Source organism: Filicampus tigris, chromosome 1 (genome assembly GCF_054856515.1).
Source record: "Filicampus tigris isolate MCC_2025a chromosome 1, RoL_Ftig_1.0, whole genome shotgun sequence".
NCBI classification, from domain to species: domain Eukaryota; kingdom Metazoa; phylum Chordata; class Actinopteri; order Syngnathiformes; family Syngnathidae; genus Filicampus; species Filicampus tigris.
Window position 1 is genome coordinate 21,052,760 of NC_141217.1, and position 19,808 is coordinate 21,072,567.

At 40.9% G+C, this 19,808-nt stretch overlaps 1 protein-coding gene across 1 annotated transcript; it reads left to right on the forward strand.

Moving 5' to 3' along the window:
* The first annotated feature begins 12,142 nt into the window (after positions 1–12,142).
* On the forward strand, positions 12,143–18,722 carry rnf41 (ring finger protein 41). The gene is made up of 7 exons (XM_086026031.1): positions 12,143–12,311; positions 13,519–13,592; positions 13,678–13,793; positions 14,350–14,621; positions 14,796–14,931; positions 16,330–16,433; positions 16,939–18,722. The coding sequence occupies exons 3-7, from the start codon at positions 13,704–13,706 to the stop codon at positions 17,291–17,293; spliced, it is 957 nt and encodes a 318-aa protein (XP_085882157.1). The 5' UTR covers positions 12,143–12,311; positions 13,519–13,592; positions 13,678–13,703; the 3' UTR covers positions 17,294–18,722.
* The last annotated feature ends 1,086 nt before the right edge of the window (positions 18,723–19,808 follow it).

The following is a 19,808-nucleotide window of genomic DNA, read 5'->3' on the forward strand; positions in this document are numbered from 1 at the left end:
GTTTTGGGCATTTGAAACTGTCTGTGTCAACACAAATGCACTGGATTGCCTTTGACGGCGTCTCATCAAATGCCTTTTTCGACCCATGCCTTCCGTCATTTCAGTTGGACTGCAAAGTGGCAAAAGTATTACGAGCATCTCGCGTTCCTCCCGTTCGATAGCACGGACCACAGTCGGTCGATGACAATATTTAAAAAAAAAGCAAATAAAAATTGTCCCAGATAAGAGAGAGATATATTTGCTTTGGCCGATACGTGTTGTCGAGTAGGGACGACGTTGGACTAAATAACCTTGATCTAGCTTACTCTGGGGGAAAATGAAGGTGAAATAAAAGATACATTTTAAAATAACATTTTTAGGATGACGGGAGAATCTCTTGGCATGTTCTGAACTCCCATGACTGTGTGTAGCGTCACTTGTCGTAGTTGGTGCCATGTTCTTCTTTGGAGAGCAGCACTAGTTGAGACTGAATGAATAGCGCTCTCGCTTTCTGCCAAGTAGTGCACGGCGTTTAACCTCAATTGTTTCAAGAGTTGTTTTTAATCAGCAATCAATTCCACACAATTATTATGCCCATCCCCAGTGCCCAGTTCAGGAATAGCAGAAATCCAAATACGTGCTTCTTGCTGTTATTTTATTTTATTTTATTTTATTTTATTATTTTTTTGGTTCTCCATCCCATTTCTGGTACTCAACATACTAAATGCATACTAAAGATGATTGTATCGCACCGTTGGCGCTGTTAGCAACGCGTTTTCGTTCAATTTGTCATTATTTGCTTCATCTGCTGGCTGTGATAACTTTATACAGTATCCACTGCTAATCAAGTGGCACAATTGCACACATTAGTTGACCAGATGGGTAATGAGGACCGAGACTTGTTGTTCGGATCCTTTCTCCCGTCCTTCCTTACTGACTATTACTGATTGACACAGACTCCGGTCCAGAGGAGCCGTTGCTAGTTTGCTGAGATGAAATTCACTTTTTATTATTCTCTTGGGTTATAAATATAAGGTACATCATTTGTTTGCGATCTCAGGATCTGTGCTTGAAGCAGCAAGCAAAATTAATGAACCAATCAGAATTCAGCAGGATAATTAGTATTAGGTTTTTTTTGTTTGTTGTTTTTATGTGGATGGTATGTTCCATGAAATTTGATTCCCTTTTTAACCTTAATCCAACAGCACTTAATTAGTCAAGCACGCACTTTCGTACATTCAGGTTCTAAGTGTGCAAAATGGAGCAGATGTAATGTATGTACTTATGTTTACATGCATGTGTGTTGCTGCTGAATTACAGGAATGGTCGACTAGTTGCATTGCATTGATTAGCAAATAGTGTCTCCGGCCGTTCGGGGCGCTGTCCACTGCCCACTGGCTTTTCAATTTCGTTTTTGTGCGTGTGTGTGTGTGTGTGTGTGTGTGTCGGTGTGTGTGTGTGTGTGTGTGTGAGAGAGAGAGAGAGAGAGAGCGCGCGCGTATTCTCGGTGTGGCTGCGCCTTCCTGCCCAATCTGCTGGCCCGAGACACTTGGAGTAAAGTGTGCCGACTCAACACACACCTTGAGCGGGCTGCTTAGAAACACTACACACACACACACACACACTCCGGCCATTTGTAGGTGCTCGTCCGTTCTGGCAGGGATGATGTTTATTTTTTTTATTTTTCCTCTAATGATGTCTAAATGTGACCGGTAAACGGAGACGTTGCCTCCCTGCAACTGTACAATCTTTTCAGTTGGGACATAGTGTTCTTATACATGCTTTGCGTGTGTGTGTGCGTGTGTGTGCGTGCGTGTGTGTGCGTGTCAGTAATAATAAGTGTTGTGCATGTTAATATAGACAAAATAGGTGGTTGGTCCAATTGTAGCAATAGTGTGAGTGTGAGATTGAGTGCAGCACAAACATTGCCATCCGCTTAGGCCAAGTCATAGATGCCAATGATAAGATTTAAAATTCATAAATGCGGGTTTCGACGCATTCCCAACTATTGCCAAAACCCGCATAGGGAGGAAGGGGAAACCTCTCGCTACAGCACCAATTAATTTATGCATTCATTCAGGCCGTTTACAGTCTGACCATTCAATCTGAGCCATGACTGAAATGAATGTCAGGCAGGAAGGTTTTCCCCTCAAGCGGGAAGACTTCAAGTAGTGGAAAATGCCCAGTAGCATGTACTGTAAACTTCTTGTTTTAGAGTGTGTGTTGTCATCTAATTTCCACTGAGGGGGGCTGCATTGAAGTCGTTTGGTGGCTAATGGTTGTTTCCATCGATTTTTAGTGCAGCCCACAAGGTGTACGTGGGACAATTTGACATCCGTTTCTTTGAGAATGCCTTATCAACCGGGACAAAAAGAAAAGAAGTCAAAGAAAGGTCTACAACAGAATACGGTCGCCTATATTGGACAAAAATGCACCTAAGCAACACCCATTTAGTGCCATAGAAACCTTTATTTGCCTTTAGATGTAACTCATATAGGTCAGTAACTTACTCCCTAATAGGCAGGATTATTATTATAATTATAACGTTTGGACTTGCATGTGTTTGTACAAATTAGGACGACAGTAAAATAAATATTTGCATGGTATATTTGGATACATGGACACAAATACTGTTTTATAATTGGACAATGTAGTTTTGGTATCGGCAAAGCAATCCTGTGTTTGTGTTTTAGAAAGATGTGAGTGTATGTGTGTGTGTGTCTAAACTTATTTGTTGATGTCATAACAATTTGGAGGAGAAAAAAAAAAAGTATTTTCAGAATTGATTTACCTCTATGGATGTCTCAGTTCTTACTTGAAACAATGCTGATATATAACAAAAAAAAAACCTGGCAAATTTCGATTCAACTCTGATCCACTGTTGAGCCTTTTGCCTTAAAAAGCATTAAGAAAAAAAAAGATTTTTTTTCGATCCCTGGCAATACCTGACATCGCATCACCTGTATGTGGTCACAGACGAGACAGCTAAAAAAAAAAAAAAAAAAAGCATGTTGGCCTTCGGGTGTCAAGAAGCACACAAATTTGTCGCGGTAGCACATAGCTGAAGGTTGCCATGGCGCAGAGATTGTCCCAACAGGAGGATAACGCCGTATTTGCCACTGTGAATGAATTGAGTCAGACTTAACAAACAAATCAACCTAGGCTTGTCTGTTATGGCCACCAGGGGTTCAAAGCGGTGCTCCTCACATTATTCACACACAAAGGAAATATCATTTAAAAAAAATTACTATTTCAAAAAAAAAAAAAAAAAAGAAGAAGTGCAGCTACGCAAAGAGTCCATCTCTCCATGAGTTGTGTAATTCTGCTTGAACCAGCCTAAATGGGAAATGTATCTTGACGGAATTGTCACTAGCTTGTGTTTTCTACCTTTACCAAGTCGCTCCCTGCTGCACCTTGTCGTACTTTTCATTGGACCTGCAGTTTTACCTCGTCCTGCGCGTGATGACGCTAATTATAACCAACCTTCTTCCCCGACCCCTTTTTTAGGCAAGGATAAAAAGTCAAGAATGTTTTTTCCCCCCCCCATGCCAGTCAACATTCAGTTACCTGCGCAAGTCATACAGGATGGTGGCTGCTGTCTAACTGTAGGAAGGTAGCGATTTTCTTTTACCTCTTGTCCGGTCAAACAATTTCTCTCCCATGCCTGAAGACTTGGTCGTTAGCCATGACCCCACATTCCTTTCCCCCTCCCTATCAGTAGGACCTGTGTACTATCAAGCACAGCGGTGGCACGGTGCCTTTTATTTGTTACTACCGAAAGGTACGGTCTTCCATTTGTATTTCCCGGAAGCCTTATACAATGGGGAAAATGATATTCCACTCAGCATCCAGCCCCCCACAATGTACCCCCAGCGATCTGATTCTTTTGGTTTCCGCCACTGTGCGATGATGAGGGTGGTGTTCAATTGCACATTTGTCACAGTTTTTCGGGCACATCCAGCACGTGACTGGATTGGGATCAAGCGGTATGAAAGCACAAATCCAAAGACGGCAACGCAAAGCTCTGTTCACCCTCCCAAAACCTCGTTTGAAGGAGACTCGAGGACATATTTCGCTAGAGTTGAGGTTTGACTATTGGATGCAGTGATACCCGGTTTGTACCACCTTTACACCGGGGATGTAGCAAAACAAAGACATCTCTTAGGGGGCGGAAATGGTATTGTAAGAAGAAGGTCTTGATAAAACGACCTTCCAAAATGAAAGGATAGCATCACCCACACCCGTCTGTTACGCTGATGGTCGATGACGGTGAACAGTCTGGCGACCACCCGGCAAGTCGGTGCATCGCAAGCTTGACTGTCAGTCAGTCACACAAACTGTAGAAAGCCAACCGTGTGGATTCTCTGAGCTTCTTCAGAGTGTCCTCAACTCTTCGGTATCCTTCGGCGAGGTGCGGCGCGGCGACGCCCGGCCGGATCCCGCCTTTTTTTTTTTGTTTGCGAACCGATTGTTGATGTGCGTGTCATTTAGGCTAGAGCGAGTACAAGTAGGGTTGCAGTAGTAGCCGGTGTGCAGTGTTAATAACTGTGTGAATCGTACTCTAGAAGTGACGTAAACGTGTCGTCTTGACTGAGGCATGAATCTTCTTAAGCTGACCTCGTTTGGAAATAGACAAAAGATAAAAGTGCAATAACCTTTTGTTTATCGTTGCTTCCTCCGTGGATTATTTAATATGCTTTTAAGTTGAACACCAAAAGTCACTCAGCTGTAGCAAATAAAGGATTTCCTCTTGTTTATGTTCGGAGCGATGGCGTTTGACTGTGGAGTGCGTGCGTGTGTGTGCGCGTGCTATTTCGTTCTTGAAACTGTGATTGACGTGGTGCCTGCTTGGAGGAAGCACCGTGTACAAGTTGGCTGGTAGACAGGATGAGTAGGTGTGTGCGTGTATTTGTGTGCGTGTGTGTGTGGGTGTGTCCTCATGGATGACACTATTGTACTTTGGAATCTTTTATTCCTCCACTTCTGGTTTCTAGCTGGTAGACATGTTCCTTTGCATGTGTAGATGTATATGCATCCTCCTCCTCGAATGAAACATTTCTCCAACAAAAACAAAAAAACAAAAACTTAAGGAAAAAAAAAAAAGTGTTTAGTCCTGCTGTCTGTGATATATGCGGATAAAAGGAGTATTGAAAATGCCTTATATTTGTGTTAATGTTGAGCATTAAGGGTTCTTGCGTGTTTCTCCCTTTTCAGCGTGTAGCGTAAAGCTTGTACAGTCCGACTCCTGAGATTTCTATCTACTGTATAGCCTACTGTACGTGTTTCCACACTTTGTTACCTGGAGTTGATTGTCCTTTTTTTTTTTTTTTTTTTTCCGAGAAACATTCCCCTCGAAAGTGCCGTTTGTTTTCACCAGCAGAGGAGCAGTGTCTTTTGGGGGAAATGAAGAAGGAACACTTGGCTCGCAGTCATTGTTGAACCGACAATGACAACTCAGGCTGGATTTACACCACATAGTGAGTGTAACACAATTCCAATATATGTCTATATATTTCAAACGCCCCTGCCATGTCACTACTTTGAATGTGTCTTGGCAATGCAAGCTGAAAAAATACACATGATATCAAATATCCCGAGATCGGAGATGGGCATTTCAATTTTCTTGATTGATGACAGAGGGGGGGGGGCAGATAACAATTCGTTGACATTCATCCATCCATACATTTTCTATATCACGTAATCCTCATTAGGGTCACAGGCGAGCTGAAATCGCAGCTGACGTCATGCGAGAGGCAGAGTACAGCCTGGACTGGTTGCCAGCCAATCGCAGGGCACATATAGACAGACAACCATTGAGCAGTCACACTCACATTCCCACCTTCTTTCGGCATTATTGTTAATTCATGCATGTTTTGGGCTAATGCCTTTGTCGTATTGAGCTGAGAAAAGCTGCCCAGACGAGTTGTGTGGATGTAGCTCAACATCCTATAGCTAACATGATCTTCTTCAGACCACAAACTAGTTGAGTGAATCAACCTCTGCTGTTTGCAGCCATTTGGTGCGCTGCTTTCTGACGACACGTTCAATCAACAATTAGCTCCACGCATTCAGCAAGTTGCGCCCATCTCTAACTCTCATACAAATCATATCTGGATAAAAATCTGCTATGAACCGGATATCTGCCTATAATTCAGAATAGATCCGATCGCATCGAGTCAGGCAACGTCCAAACTATGCCGATTAACACAGCCGTGGCACATCACAATTAGTCAAAGCTCATACGTTTATTGACCACGAAGTTGTGAAAAATCAGACCAGACCAAACTAAACGATAAGGAGTCAGTGTTGTCATTTTTCTTTCCCTAAATTTTTAGGTGTGCACATACATTTTTTTTTTTTTTTTCAGGTATTCAGTAAATGTTAGCACTGTATCGGATATAGGTCAGCTAAATTGGATACAGGTATAAACTGGAATTGGCCATTTAAAACACCCGCATTGTAAATCCAGCCTGATAGAAATAAGGCCGCGAGGATTTTGTTTTTGTTTTGTTTTTTCTCAACCGCGCACCTTTATACTGCGTGATGGAAGTCGCCTCACCGTGCTTGATTCCTCTAAAGCAGAGCCATAATGGAGAAGTTGTCCCTTAGGAGCCCCCTTGAATGTGTTACGAGGAATAGCCTACTGTAGGAAAGGATGTATACTTGCATGTCCTGTGACATTTTAGGAGTGATGGTCCGTCTTTGTTTTGTTTCTTGGTTTTGTTTAGTCACTGTAGAATAGATGTTGCCACCTCATTGATGCTCACGAGCTATTAACAATCCTCACAACTGGACTTGAAGCAGGTGTCGATCTGCTGCTGTGGCAGCCTTAAGTCGAAAAAAGAGAACCAGGTAGACAATAGGTTGCCTGTTTTTACTTGGAGTGGCTTATCCGGGGGACATACAAGGGAGCCCTTATCAGGAGTGGAAGGATTCTGAATCAGGGCATGTGATGAGTTACAATCAGCTAATTTCACAGAGCACCTTCACATTGAAGAATTGTACTCAAAAGAAAAGTTGGCGCGTCTACCCAACATTCCAAAGTTGACTCAATATTCCTCTGTCCTGTCCGTCTGAATAGGCTCGTTCGTTTTTTTTGCTTTACGGGTGAATGAAGTGGGCTCGCGTGTGCTTGTGTGCCTGCGTCAATGACAGGGTTCCCTCGTTAGCCTGATTACCTCATTTCTCACAAAATCTGCAAATCTACTTGTTCTACTGTGCGCTAAAGGAGTCAATGCCATCACCAGCAGCAAGACCTGTGATGACAACAGGACCAACCAATGTGTTGAAATTAGACAATTAGAAACTGGCAGAAACTCTTAAAGATCAGCTTCGCTATAGTTTGTATTTCTTTGGAGGCCGAGTGAATTGGCACGGCAGCTCATCGCGTCGAGTCCAGCACGTCCGGAAATTTCCTAAACCCCAAATTTTGGGGGGGGTTGAGGATCTGCACCTGAGTGAGACATTTTTTTTTGTTTATGCTTTTCTCCACCGCCAGTCAGAATGAGTCTTTATCACTTTTCAACCGTCAGTTGACAAATTCAGACACTGGTCAAAAGTGCACAGGACAGAACTCACTGCAGCAATGCTGTTCTTGGTAAACATATCGAATGTAACAACATTGAGAAAAATGACGTGACCTTTCCTGATGTTTGCGAGCAAAAACTTTCTTGAGCTTTTTCAAACTGTCGTGGCGTTAAGCCAGCTAAACCCGTCAATTATATATATTTCTTAATTCAAATCATAATAGGTTTTGGGTCGTGCATTTCAATGAATACAAAAAAAATGCCAAAAATAGAAATTCGTGCTTTTCATTGGGTAGCAAAGCTCAGAAAACACAAATGTTTTTTTTTTCCTTGCATTGATTTAACTTTGATGTACTTGAAAACTAGCACGCTTCAGATTCAGCCGGCACATAGTCTCAAAGTTCTTTTCCAATCTTGATAGCCGAAACGACTCTTCGAGATGAGCTGCCGTACGACAAGCCAACTCGCTACTTGGCGAATTGAAGCGAACATTGGCATTTGCAACACTTGCTGTTCTCCGTAGCATTTCTCCTACCTCCTTGTTTTTGCAGCTTTGACTATAGTTTTGTCTCTCCACCTTGTTCCGACTAGAAGAGCTCGCCAGTATTGGGAATAAACAGACGGTTTTATCCCAAGCGATGGTAGTTTCAAGGAATCGTGTGCTTGCTTGTGTTTGTATGTCTGGGGGAATTATGAGAAGCATTTATACGACTAAACACCACTGGAATGTGAAGCCAGATAATGTTACGATGCAGATTATGATGATAGTCCCCTTTAACATTTAAGTGGCGCACAGCGGAGTCATCTTGTAGAAAACCGGTAACCACATAATGGCTTTTATTTCTCCCTTGAAATCCCATTTTTGCCTCTGGCTGTAACTGTAACTTCATTCTGGAACAGTGTTGATTACCCGGGACAGTGGAAGGGTGGATTCGCGATTCGGCGCCAGAGTCGAGTCTTTGAGCGCTCTCTGTGCCGTTTGCCTTTTGAATCCATCTGTCCACTCTGCGTTCTTTACAGAAACCATATTGTGCTCGGTAGGTGTCCTGTCCTGTCCAATTCCAACGCACTGCGTTCAGTTTGACGGCAAGGGGGACAGGATGAGGTTTGAGGTTAAAATCCCAGCCTTCCAATCTAATGCATATGCTCCCATTGTAGGACAGGACCGATTCATTCCCCCCACCCCCACCCCACCCCATTCCCCCCACCCTCACCCAGCCCGCTGCCTCACCTCAACCAGTTCATATTTTTTCTCTTTAGTTTATTCGACAATGCAATCCTGAAAGCACTTTGCCTTGTTATTCCTTTGTGTGAACATGTGAATGATGATTTGTTACAAAAAAAAATGTTAAATATGTAAATTATCATTCACTGTTTTGGAAAAACCTGCATTTGTCTTTCTGACATTAAAAGAAAAAAAAAAACAATTTAGTGACATTCAAACCTATGAATCTATTTTATAAAATGTTTGCTGCAGCCAATTGGTCTTGTCATTCAGTATTGTGGCTTAGGGTTGTTTGTGTTGAATAAAGTGCTATTGCTAAATATGTACTCAGTCTGATGTCTTTTCTTTCTTGACACTTGGTTTACATGTACATTACTACGTACATACATAACTACGTGGTCACAGATTGTGTATTACTTCGCACCTATCACTTGACTCAATTTACTCACATATCAAATCAACTCTACCCATTGAAATGAACTGAAAGGCCATTAATTTGTTCCCGCCCTACAAAAAAACACAACTTTTTGTTTTTAATACAGAAAAAATGCATTATGTAAAAACAACAAAAGCGAACGTAAGGAAATGAAATAGTTTTTTAAAGTGTATTTGCTCTACGTATTGTATAGTAATGTCTGGATGTGTGTCTTTAAGTGCACCACTGTTTTTGTTTTGTTTTTTTGCTAGAATAACCTCACGGTAAAGATTACTTTAAACAGAATATATTCGTTTTGTATCCTGTACATCAAACATCCCAATACATTGATATTGTCACATTTGAAGGTTTTACATAGAAATGTGTTTTTTGTTTTTAATTACATTTTTTTTTCTTACAGTTGCAACTAAACCACAGATCTTATTGGGGTGAGACTGAAAATAATAATGTGAATTATAAGAACTTTTGCGTATATAATCACAATATTATTATGCAACCTTATTTTCACATTATTTATGTGAAAATAAGGTTGCATTTGTGCTAAAATTATGGGAGTAAAGTCATTTTACTGAGTGTCAAAATAAAACAAATGTCAGCTACTGTCTGTGAAGAGAAGTGCCAAACATTAAATGTTGTATCTACGGCTGTCATTATTGAATATTTTTAGAATCCAATATTTTATTGGTTGTTCCATTGATTAATCGACTAATCTGAGAAACTATTACTTTGCATAAGTTTTAAAATTTTAAACCATGTTTCACAATTAGAGTTTGATATTATGCAATTTAAAAAGACAACAATTGAGCAATATCACATGAGAGTGATTGATGTACTCACCAACCTTTCTGAAAATGATTCAGTTACTGCTTGTCATTTTTTTCCCAAAGTAAAAGCAGATGTTTGCAAATATCTTACTTTAAAACAAAAGATAACACCGGTCAACTGCAAATTTTAATCAGAGATGGCTTAATGTGTCCTTAAACATATTTTTGATGGAGATTTAAAAAATGTCTTTACTTTTTTTTCTAGCACGTCAGGATTTTCAGATATTTTCATTTTTGTTGTTTTGGTCTGAAAGAAAAGAAAAGCTTGCACAATGCCAATTATTCCATGTGTTGTAATTTATAGCATTAACGTTTCAGCAAAAAAATTCCACCTGTTGCTGAAACTTACCTTTACATATTTCATTATGAAAACCTGATTTGGAATCAGCGCAAAAAAAATCACCTAGAAAAGATTAATTGCATCAATTAATTAATTTTAGAGATTAATGATTTTTTAAAATTAATTTATTAATTAATTCATGTAAAAACCTGTTGACCAAGCAGTATAATCAGGGGTGTGGTGGCCATCGAAAGTTTCCCAAGGGGCCAGTCCGGGATATTGCCGCAACTGTGCGGCATTGCACAATTCCCAGTTTCATCCTCCCCCATTGTGGGGAAAAAGCCATCTTTTAAAGGCACAGGCCGAGCCCACTCGGCTGAGTCATCAACTGTTCCCAACCTCCTCTAGCAACAACATTAGCACGATGTTCCGAGGAGTGACAAATCACACTCTTCTATCTGGCAGGACCAGTCTGGGTTTGGCCATCATAAGACATCTGCATGTCTGCTTTGTGCTAACTCATTCAACATTTCAGCTTTGTGTTTGGAGGTCCACTTTTTTTTTCTCTGGGGGGGGGGGGCTCATGGGCCAAAAAGGTATGCTGGGATGAGTTTGGTGTGGAAGAATAAGAATTGACTCTGAAAGTCCAATAACTGTGATTTCTAATGTCATAGACAAAAGTCCCCACAGACACTTTCCAAATCAAGAAGAGAAAATCTCCCTAGAAGACTAAATGCTATTAGAAAAATACCTGTCTTTTCACGTAGTTATAAAATGTATGATCTGTTAATAGTAATCTCATTTACTCTTTTGTTTTAGTGTGAGAATAATACAGTTGGCCGTGTTCTTCTGTGGTTGGGAGATGCCAGTTGAATAGGGTAGACAACTGGCTGTTCGTGTTTGTATAATTGACCTCACCTTACGAGAAATAGGCAGAGTTCTCAGGGCCATCAGGTTGTATTCGAACTGACTCTCGTGATTCTTAAAGCACTGTCCCTTGTCTAACATTTTCCCTTGACACTGTCATACTGTAAAACAAATTGGTGAGTATTTGGGGCGTGCATCTGTCCATTAAAAGATTATTTGATATAACTCGATACATGGGGTACGTTATGGTTCAAGAACGGTATATTTTCAAGTGATTCGGTTAGATTCAATGAGATTGCGATTTGATTCAATATAGTACTGTGGTAGCTTTCGTCACATTTATTAATGTAACATGTAAAAACTCTCCAAATCCCAAACTATTTAAGTTGGTTAAATTCAAAGACACATCAAATAATCAGCAACATCAAACCAATGACCAATTTATACCTGATGTGCATCTCCCATAAAAGACAATTCAATATGTATCTCGATACAGAGGGTGCGATACAATTAAAAAATGGTACATTTAAAAATTTTATAATTCAATTGTGTTCGGTTAAATCAAAACAAATTTTCTAATTGAAGTCGGATGTCATTACACCTTTAGTAAATTTTAATTTGAAAACTAACCAGTGATTCCCATCCACATTATTGTGCCGTGAGCGATGGAGCAAAATTCTTCAATTCCATAAATGTATTACCATATTTATTGTATTCATTTGTCGTGTTGTACCTGTCAGAAAATACAGTTAAGCTGTGTATCCACCTGCTGCCAGTCATACAACAGAATAATAGCTTTTTGTTCAACTAAAAGGCCCAAATTTCACAGTGACTAAGTGAATTTGTGATTAATGAGACGATACTATTCCTAAGTATACATTTTGTGACACTTCTAAAAACATTTTTTAAATGTGTTTCTTTTCACGTTAAATTGATAAATGGTGATTTAGAACCAAAGTGATCTGGACATATGAGAATGACCATTAATCAATCCAACCTGCATCTGATGAGAGTTTGGCAGAAGCTGCGCCGTGACGTCATCTTCAGTCGGCGTACGAGGTGACGCAAACGGCGTAGGATGTAACACTGCAGGACGCGACTAGCCCAGGCTAACAGTCACACGAGCCAAACTACACAAAAATCCTCTCCGGCAGCTGTTTTACTACACGAGCAGGTAAGTCTGTAGCTTTGCTATGGTGTTTTGGTCGATTGTGTATAAGGTTAGATAGCCATTTGTCCGCGCGTAGCTTGCTAATTTTATAGCTCTGATTGGTTAGCTCCGAGGCTAATGTCCAGAAGAATACAGCGACAGCATAAGTGGTTCGCTAGCTAGCGCGCTACGTGTATGAGGCGGACACAATCGCCACTGCATTGTAAGGATGCGCGCATTTACTATACATTTGACGTAACTTTTGGTGCCAAAGCGGTGCGTTGCTAACTTTGAGTCACGGCTTGCTTTGGGGGAATCGAGTGAGTATGATGGTGGCGAATGAGTGCACAGCATCACCTGCTTGCCTGTGTGGATAACATGCTACATGGTTGGATCATGGTAACATGAAAACACGTCTTTCATTGATTAAAACAAAAAAAAGTATTTGTTCAAATTTAAATCGTAGCTGAGAATTACAGTGCATATAGAAAAGAAAGCGCTACCACCCCACTTTCAAAGTAGCAATTAAAGAATTAGACGATGACATGATGGGGGACCTCGGTATACGACGCAGTTCATCTCCGACGGCTGTTTACGTAAATCGGAATACGCGGTAACATGCATGACAACATATTTACTGCCACTACACAAGCTACTTAATTTCGCGCTGTTTGTAACCTTGATCTGTCAAATTTATATCAACAGTATGCACTAAGAACGTGTTCATTGTGCCTTGAAAAAAAAATAAACCTCGTAACTGCGCATGACGTCGCAAACCGAGGACTCTTTATGTAATTAAATAAAACAAAACAATTACAACAAGCTCGTTGTACACACCCTCTAATGAAAGGCTGAGGCATTTGGCCAGAGTTCCAAAAGATTTATTAGCTGGTTTCTGTGCAAAGTAATTCAAGTGCTTATGTTTCTAGGTTTATCAAAGGGCACTTCGGTGTTTTGCGTTAAAGATAATATTGTGGTGGTAGTATTTCTGAACAAGCGTGTAGGATGACAAAGAAAAACTAAAATAGCCCTAGACTGCTTTGTAATCTTTGGTAATTAGGATGTCAAGTACAGAAGAGAGTGTTTTGTTTGGGGGAAGGATGGGGTTAAGCAATGTATAGCGGTTTTGTAATTGTGTTGAAACGAAACGTCATACCGGTAAATATATTGATTACAAAAAAATAGCCCTAGGCCTGTTTAAGAGTGTGTGTGGTTTATTTTTTTTTTCCAGAGTCTTCCTGCCGGTCAAAAGGTCTAGCCCAGTCACCAGCTGAATGGAAGTATGCGAGGCTGTTTGTGAGTGAGGTAGCCTGTCATTTTCTGCCTTTCCTGCTATCTTTTCCTTCCTTAAGTTGGCTACAAAAATCACACTTTCAGTGTTCTGTCATAGGAGGTGGTCGGTGCCAGTGATGCACCATGGGCTACGAAGTGACGAGGTTCCAAGGGGAGGTGGATGAAGATCTGCTGTGTCCAATATGTAGCGGTGTTCTAGAAGAACCAGTGCAGGTAAGTCACTCGGTACATTTACATGCAGTTTAGTGGAGCAGTAGCTGGATCCACAATACAAATGACACACGTTCCGATTTTTGTTTTAATCACAAGATGCCAACTAAGTCATATATGTTCATCCATTATCTGTAGGGTTTAATATTTTTGTATTTAATTATTTACAATTGTTTACATCTCTGCTGATGATGTTGACAAATGTGTAGTTGTTTTCTTGTTTGTTTGTTTTTTTCTTGCAATTTGCATTGCTTATTATGCTGCTGTGCATTTGGTCCATTTTGCACATTTTGAGGAGGATCAATTTGCAAAAAGAACCACCCTTTTGCCTCAAACATTGGCCTTCACTCTCCAGTCCGTTCGTGTAAGTCCAGCCTGTCTCGCTTCTTGCTTGAAAAGCCGTTTCAAAGGTTGTTTTGGATCAACAGAAATAAAGTAAATTCGCAAAGTCTAACATTACAATTACGGCACACCGCTTCTGCAGAAAAACAACAGTGACGATATAAAGTTTCAAACAATGTCGAACTGTAATATTGTGGCCTCGCTGCTCTCTTATCAGGCCCCGCACTGTGAGCACGCCTTCTGCAATGCCTGCATCACGCAGTGGTTCGCCCAGCAGCAGATTTGTCCCGTGGACCGCACGGTAGTGACGCTGGCTCACCTGCGGCCCGTGCCGCGCATCATGCGCAACATGCTGTCCAAGCTGCAGATCAGCTGTGACAACGCCAACTTCGGCTGCACGGCTACGCTTCGACTGGACCAGCTGCAGTCGCACCTCAAAGACTGCGAGCACAACCCCAAAAGGCCCGTCAACTGTGAGGAGGGGTGTGGGTGAGTGGCTGGCGTTCTCGTCCTCTGGTGACAACACAACTCTCACCCTTGCCTATCCATTTGATCATAAGCCAATGCAACATGATGGCGAAAATGCTCAACCATCAAAAGTGGTCGATCATGTCTGAGAACATACAGTAAGTTAACTCGTCTTTTTTCTTCTCCCACCGGCAGCTTGGAGATGCCCAAAGACGAGCTGCCCAACCATAACTGCATCAAACACTTGCGAAGTGTCGTCCAGCAACAGCAGAGCAAAATTTCAGATCTGGAGAAAACTGTGGCTGAACATAAACACCAGCTGGGCGAGCAAGTAAGTGCATTTGCTTGAGTGTGGCTGAGAGTCTTTAACAAGTATTGTACTTAGCAATTGCTGTTATATTCTCTCTAAGTCATTAGGCGTCTCTGTGACAGATAAAAGGAGAATCTTTACATTTCAGTTGTTTGTGTTCATTTGCAGATAACTACTTTCTTTGATGTTCTTTTCGTAGCGGATGTTTTTTTGGTGTGTTTTTGTTGTCACAGAACTTTTTTCTTTTCCGGTTTTGTAGATCAGGTCAAATCAAAATGCAATTGAAATATTTCATTTTATGTTCCTTTTTGTTTATTTATTTTTTGCGATACTGATATCTAATTTTACTGTTTTATTATACACAGTTGTCATATTCACCTTCAGTGTCTTGATGTGCTTTTAAATGCACTGCACATGTGTAAATATTTCTATTGTGTTTTAAAGATGATGATGTTCACATTATGCACCCCCACTTCAACGCAGATTTTTTTTTTTTTTTTTTTTTTTTTTTTTGAGCCGTCGCGTCTTTGCAGTACTGTGTTCTTTGCTTGCAAGTCCGAATTTAGAGTTGCGTATCTTCAGTGTAGTATGCCTACCGCGTTGTACTGCAACAAGCCGGACCGCACTGAGGTCCAATAACATGCAGTGTAATATGAGAAGAAAACCAGGAAGAGAAGGCCCTCAACTAAACTCCAGTAAAATTCATTGTTCCCACAGAGAAGAGACAATATATGCCTGTGAGTAATGTTGTAATATGCTCTGTTTAATATGTGCTGCTGCTCTCTGCGTGCTGTGTATCAGTTGTTAGAAGCTTTATAATAACCGTGATATCAATGCTAATTTCCATTAGCCTGTCCAAGCTAACAGACATTTGTAATTGTATGGTTTGGTTGAACATTTTGGTTTTTAAACATACAATGTTCAATTATCCTTTGTTTTATGCGTCAGTTTTAAAGTAAACAGGGAGGGACAAAGAAATAGCTTGACGCAAAGCGCGCTTTGCCTGTTATTTGGAGAACTGTGTGAGGGGTAGTCGTATTTTCATTTCCTCAAAGTGCTGTTCTACTATAGTCTCTCATTTCTGAACAGGGAGAGTGTGATAGTAGTGTGAGAATAGTTAGGAAGGAATACTTGTAGTGTGTGTCAGACAATTCAAGTGTATTTTGAATGTGATGAAATCGTGTGGTCGGAGTATAACTATTTTTTAAAAGTTGCTTCAATATGGTGTCTCTATATTGCGGATTTTCACCTATCATGAGTGGGTTTGTAACATATCCCCAGTGAAGTCAGTCTTCAATTTTTTGTAATCTATTATTTATTAAAGTAGCCTGGTTTACTTTGATTAGTGGATGGTCACTTAATGACTGACTGTTAAAAGGGCTGTGTTGGCGTACTCACTGTGGCACTCTCATACTCCAGAAACGAGACATTCAGCTGCTCAAAGCGTATATGCGAGCCATCCGCAGCGCTAACCCCAACCTACAAAACCTGGAGGAGACCATCGAGTACAACGAGATCTTGGAGTAAGTCCCTTCGTTTTTTTTTATCTCTCTCTGATCTTACCGCTTCAAACTTACCGCGAAGTTGAAAGCCTCAGCATCTTTTCTCCATTTCCACTAACGTAGCAACTATACAGCTCTTCTCGCTATTTGCATTTGCATTAGCAAAAGCGGGTTCTGTCTAAGGCCTTGTGCGTATGAAACAATAACATAGGGTTGCTGTAAACCCCCGCTGCTCGTTCACTGATCGAGGTGAATTGTCATCACAGTGTCATTGTAATGTTAGTGGACGCTTAGCTGGACTTTTCTATTATTAGCTTACGATACTGTGTCCTAGCTTTTGACTCAGATAGCAGTTGTCTCCTTACTGTGGCCAACTGCCAAATGCCATGGAAGCACAGTTGCTTGTCAGTAAATGAAGACTATTGTAGAAAAGTTCTTTTATTTAGAAAATAATACAAATAGAAGATAATAAAAAAATAGTGTTTGCGTGTGAGAGCCTCCTTATTTTTGATGGATTGTTTTTCAGGTGGGTGAACTCCATGCAGCCCGCCAGGGTGACCCGCTGGGGCGGCATGATCTCCACCCCCGACGCCGTCCTGCAGGCCGTCATCAAACGCTCGCTCATCGACAGCGGCTGCCCGCTCTCCATCGTCAACGATCTGATCGAGAACGCCCACGAGCGCAATTGGCCGCAGGGCCTGGCCTCGCTGGAGACGCGGCAGATGAACCGGCGCTACTACGAGAACTACGTGGCCAAGCGCATCCCGGGCAAGCAGGCGGTGGTGGTGATGGCCTGTGAGAACCAGCACATGGGGGAGGACATGATCCTGGAGCCCGGCCTGGTCATGATCTTTGCGCACGGCGTGGAGGAGATCCTATAACTACACTGCGACCAACAAATCTGGCTTATTTAAGAGCGGGGGGGGCAAAAGTGAACTGTTGATACCTATGCCTTAAAGGAAGGACAAAGATGTTATCAACCTGGCAAGTAGAGCTAATAATGTGACTGATATGATAAACAATGAGTTGTGATGTTTACATCCTTTATATTTAGTGCATTATACGTTCTGATTGTTCTGCCACTCGCATTGTAAAGTGAAAAACGTTTTCAACGGTTCATTCTAGGAGGAACTGTCTGCTGCATACGTTTGCCACAAACTCTAAAGAAGGTTCGCCTTCTTTATCTGGCATCAAAAGCGGACCACCCAAGACACAGAAAACGTCGTTTTTTTTACAAAAAATATTTTCAGCTGTTTGAATCCATTGTCAGTCAACGCACTACAGACTTGGCTTGCTAACGGGCTACTCGCGTCTTCTTAATGGCGCGCATGGTCCGTCATCCGGCTCACTGCTATTTGCGCTGGATTCATTTGCGCCACATTATCAATTGTATCAATGCATTGATACCTCGATTGTGTAAGTTTGTAAATACAAATACTATATTGACGCATAGATGTCATCTTCCTATCTCTGATTCCATATTTCTCCTACTTGTTTTTTTTCCATTGAAAGTTTTATTTGTTGTTGTTTTGACACATTTTGTCTTTGATGAGCTGTTTCCTGGCTTTACGATAATTGTTGCGCTGTTTGTATACCACCAAGATGTCCTATTCCCGTTCGCATTATCCACAAATTGTCTGTGCCATTTTGTTTTATTTATTTTGTTGCCTTTAACATGCACACACACACACACACACACATAAAGCTTGAAGTTGAAGTTTGCCTTTTTCGGTGCATTTGAAGTTTGTTGCAGGAAGAAAACGTGTTTTCGTCGCCTTTTGTTGGTAGGCTGGGTCCAGATGTGAAGTGATGCGTTACAGTTGAACATATGTACGGGATTTATGTGATGACCACAATGGTTGCCTTTATTTGTGCGTTCTTTATGTTGTCCAAGTGTAGACTGCATTCAGCAAGCATCTCTTTAACTAGTGGTCGCAGCGTGGAGATTGTAAAAACATTAGTGAAGTCACGCTTGTGGCTTTAAAAAAAAAAAAATAAATAAAGTGTATAGTCTCACTATCTTCCCTCATAACTCTACTGAGACAAATATGACCCACGAGAGCAGTATAAGCAACTTTGTATTGTACCCTTTTGTTATTCTCTTTGTTAATGCTTTTCGTTTTTTCTGTGTCAGTGTATCACGTTGTACAGACAAATTAATAAAATGTCAGAAGCATATTGTCAGTGGGATAACAGTGGAACTTGATCATTTGGGTGCCCTAAGGTTTTGCAATAGGTCACCAACTTTTTCGAAACAAACCAAGGGCTGAAAGTTGTATGCACACTTCTGAATTAAATTTGTTCACATTATTTTCAGGTAAATCATCTCTTTGCATCCTCCAGCTTGTCTCAATGAAAGCTATGGGTTGATCATGCGCTACAATAGTGACCTTTGACCAATACTGTTTTGCGGTCATTACCAAATTTTCACCAATGTGTGATTTAAAAATGAGTGGTCACAACAATTAGATGCAGCTCACTGTTAAGTGATGCTTTTTATATATATATATATAACAAAACAATTGTGCTGGTGAACCATTTTTCAAATAGGCCTGCAGTTACTTGCTGATGGTGTAGCGGTACACTCGCCTGTCTTGTGTCCAGGTAGTGTGTGGGATCGGTTCCCGCTCTGTGACAGTGTCTGTGTGTGCCCTGTGACTGGCTGGTGACCAGTTCAGGCTGTAGTTTGCCTTTTGCCCACTGTCAGCTTAGCTGCCAGCACCACCTCCCCGCAACCCTGTACAAGTTAAGCGGTGTTGAAGATGACATGAAGTCATGATAATTTGCCTTAAGAATTTCATGACTGGACAGATTAAATGCTCTTTTGGCTCATATGGCCCAAGGGCTGTTTTCTGTATGTTTTTGTTTGTATGTTTTGTGTGCATTATATTCCAGAGATGGCAAAGAGGAAAAATATGATGATGACCATAGGACCGAAAATGGAAATTTAAACTCTCCTGCCTGCACAGTCCATACAATTGGGTGGATGTCAACTATATTATGCCTCTAGTCTTTTTTGTGTCTGTTATTCTAAAAGAGTGCACAAAGTATGCCAAGAAAAGAATACTGTACACCAGAGGTTAAAAAAATTGTGAATAACAAATAGTCAATTTTGATGTATATCTTTTTGTGTGTGTTTATAAACTAATTGGTAAATTCATTAGAAAAAAACACTTTCATATGCTCAATTTAATTTTTTTTGTATTTTTTAAACTTCAACTTTTAAAACCTGGTCTATCTGTCTGTTTTAAAAACTGAACGCAGCCCTTAGCACAAGTATTTTACCACCCCAGCTGTACGCAGTTTTTTTCCCCTTCAAATTTGAACTAAACTGTTTCATTTTTGCTATGTTTTTGCAACAGTTTTAACAGTGGCTAACTTTGATTTACACTTAGT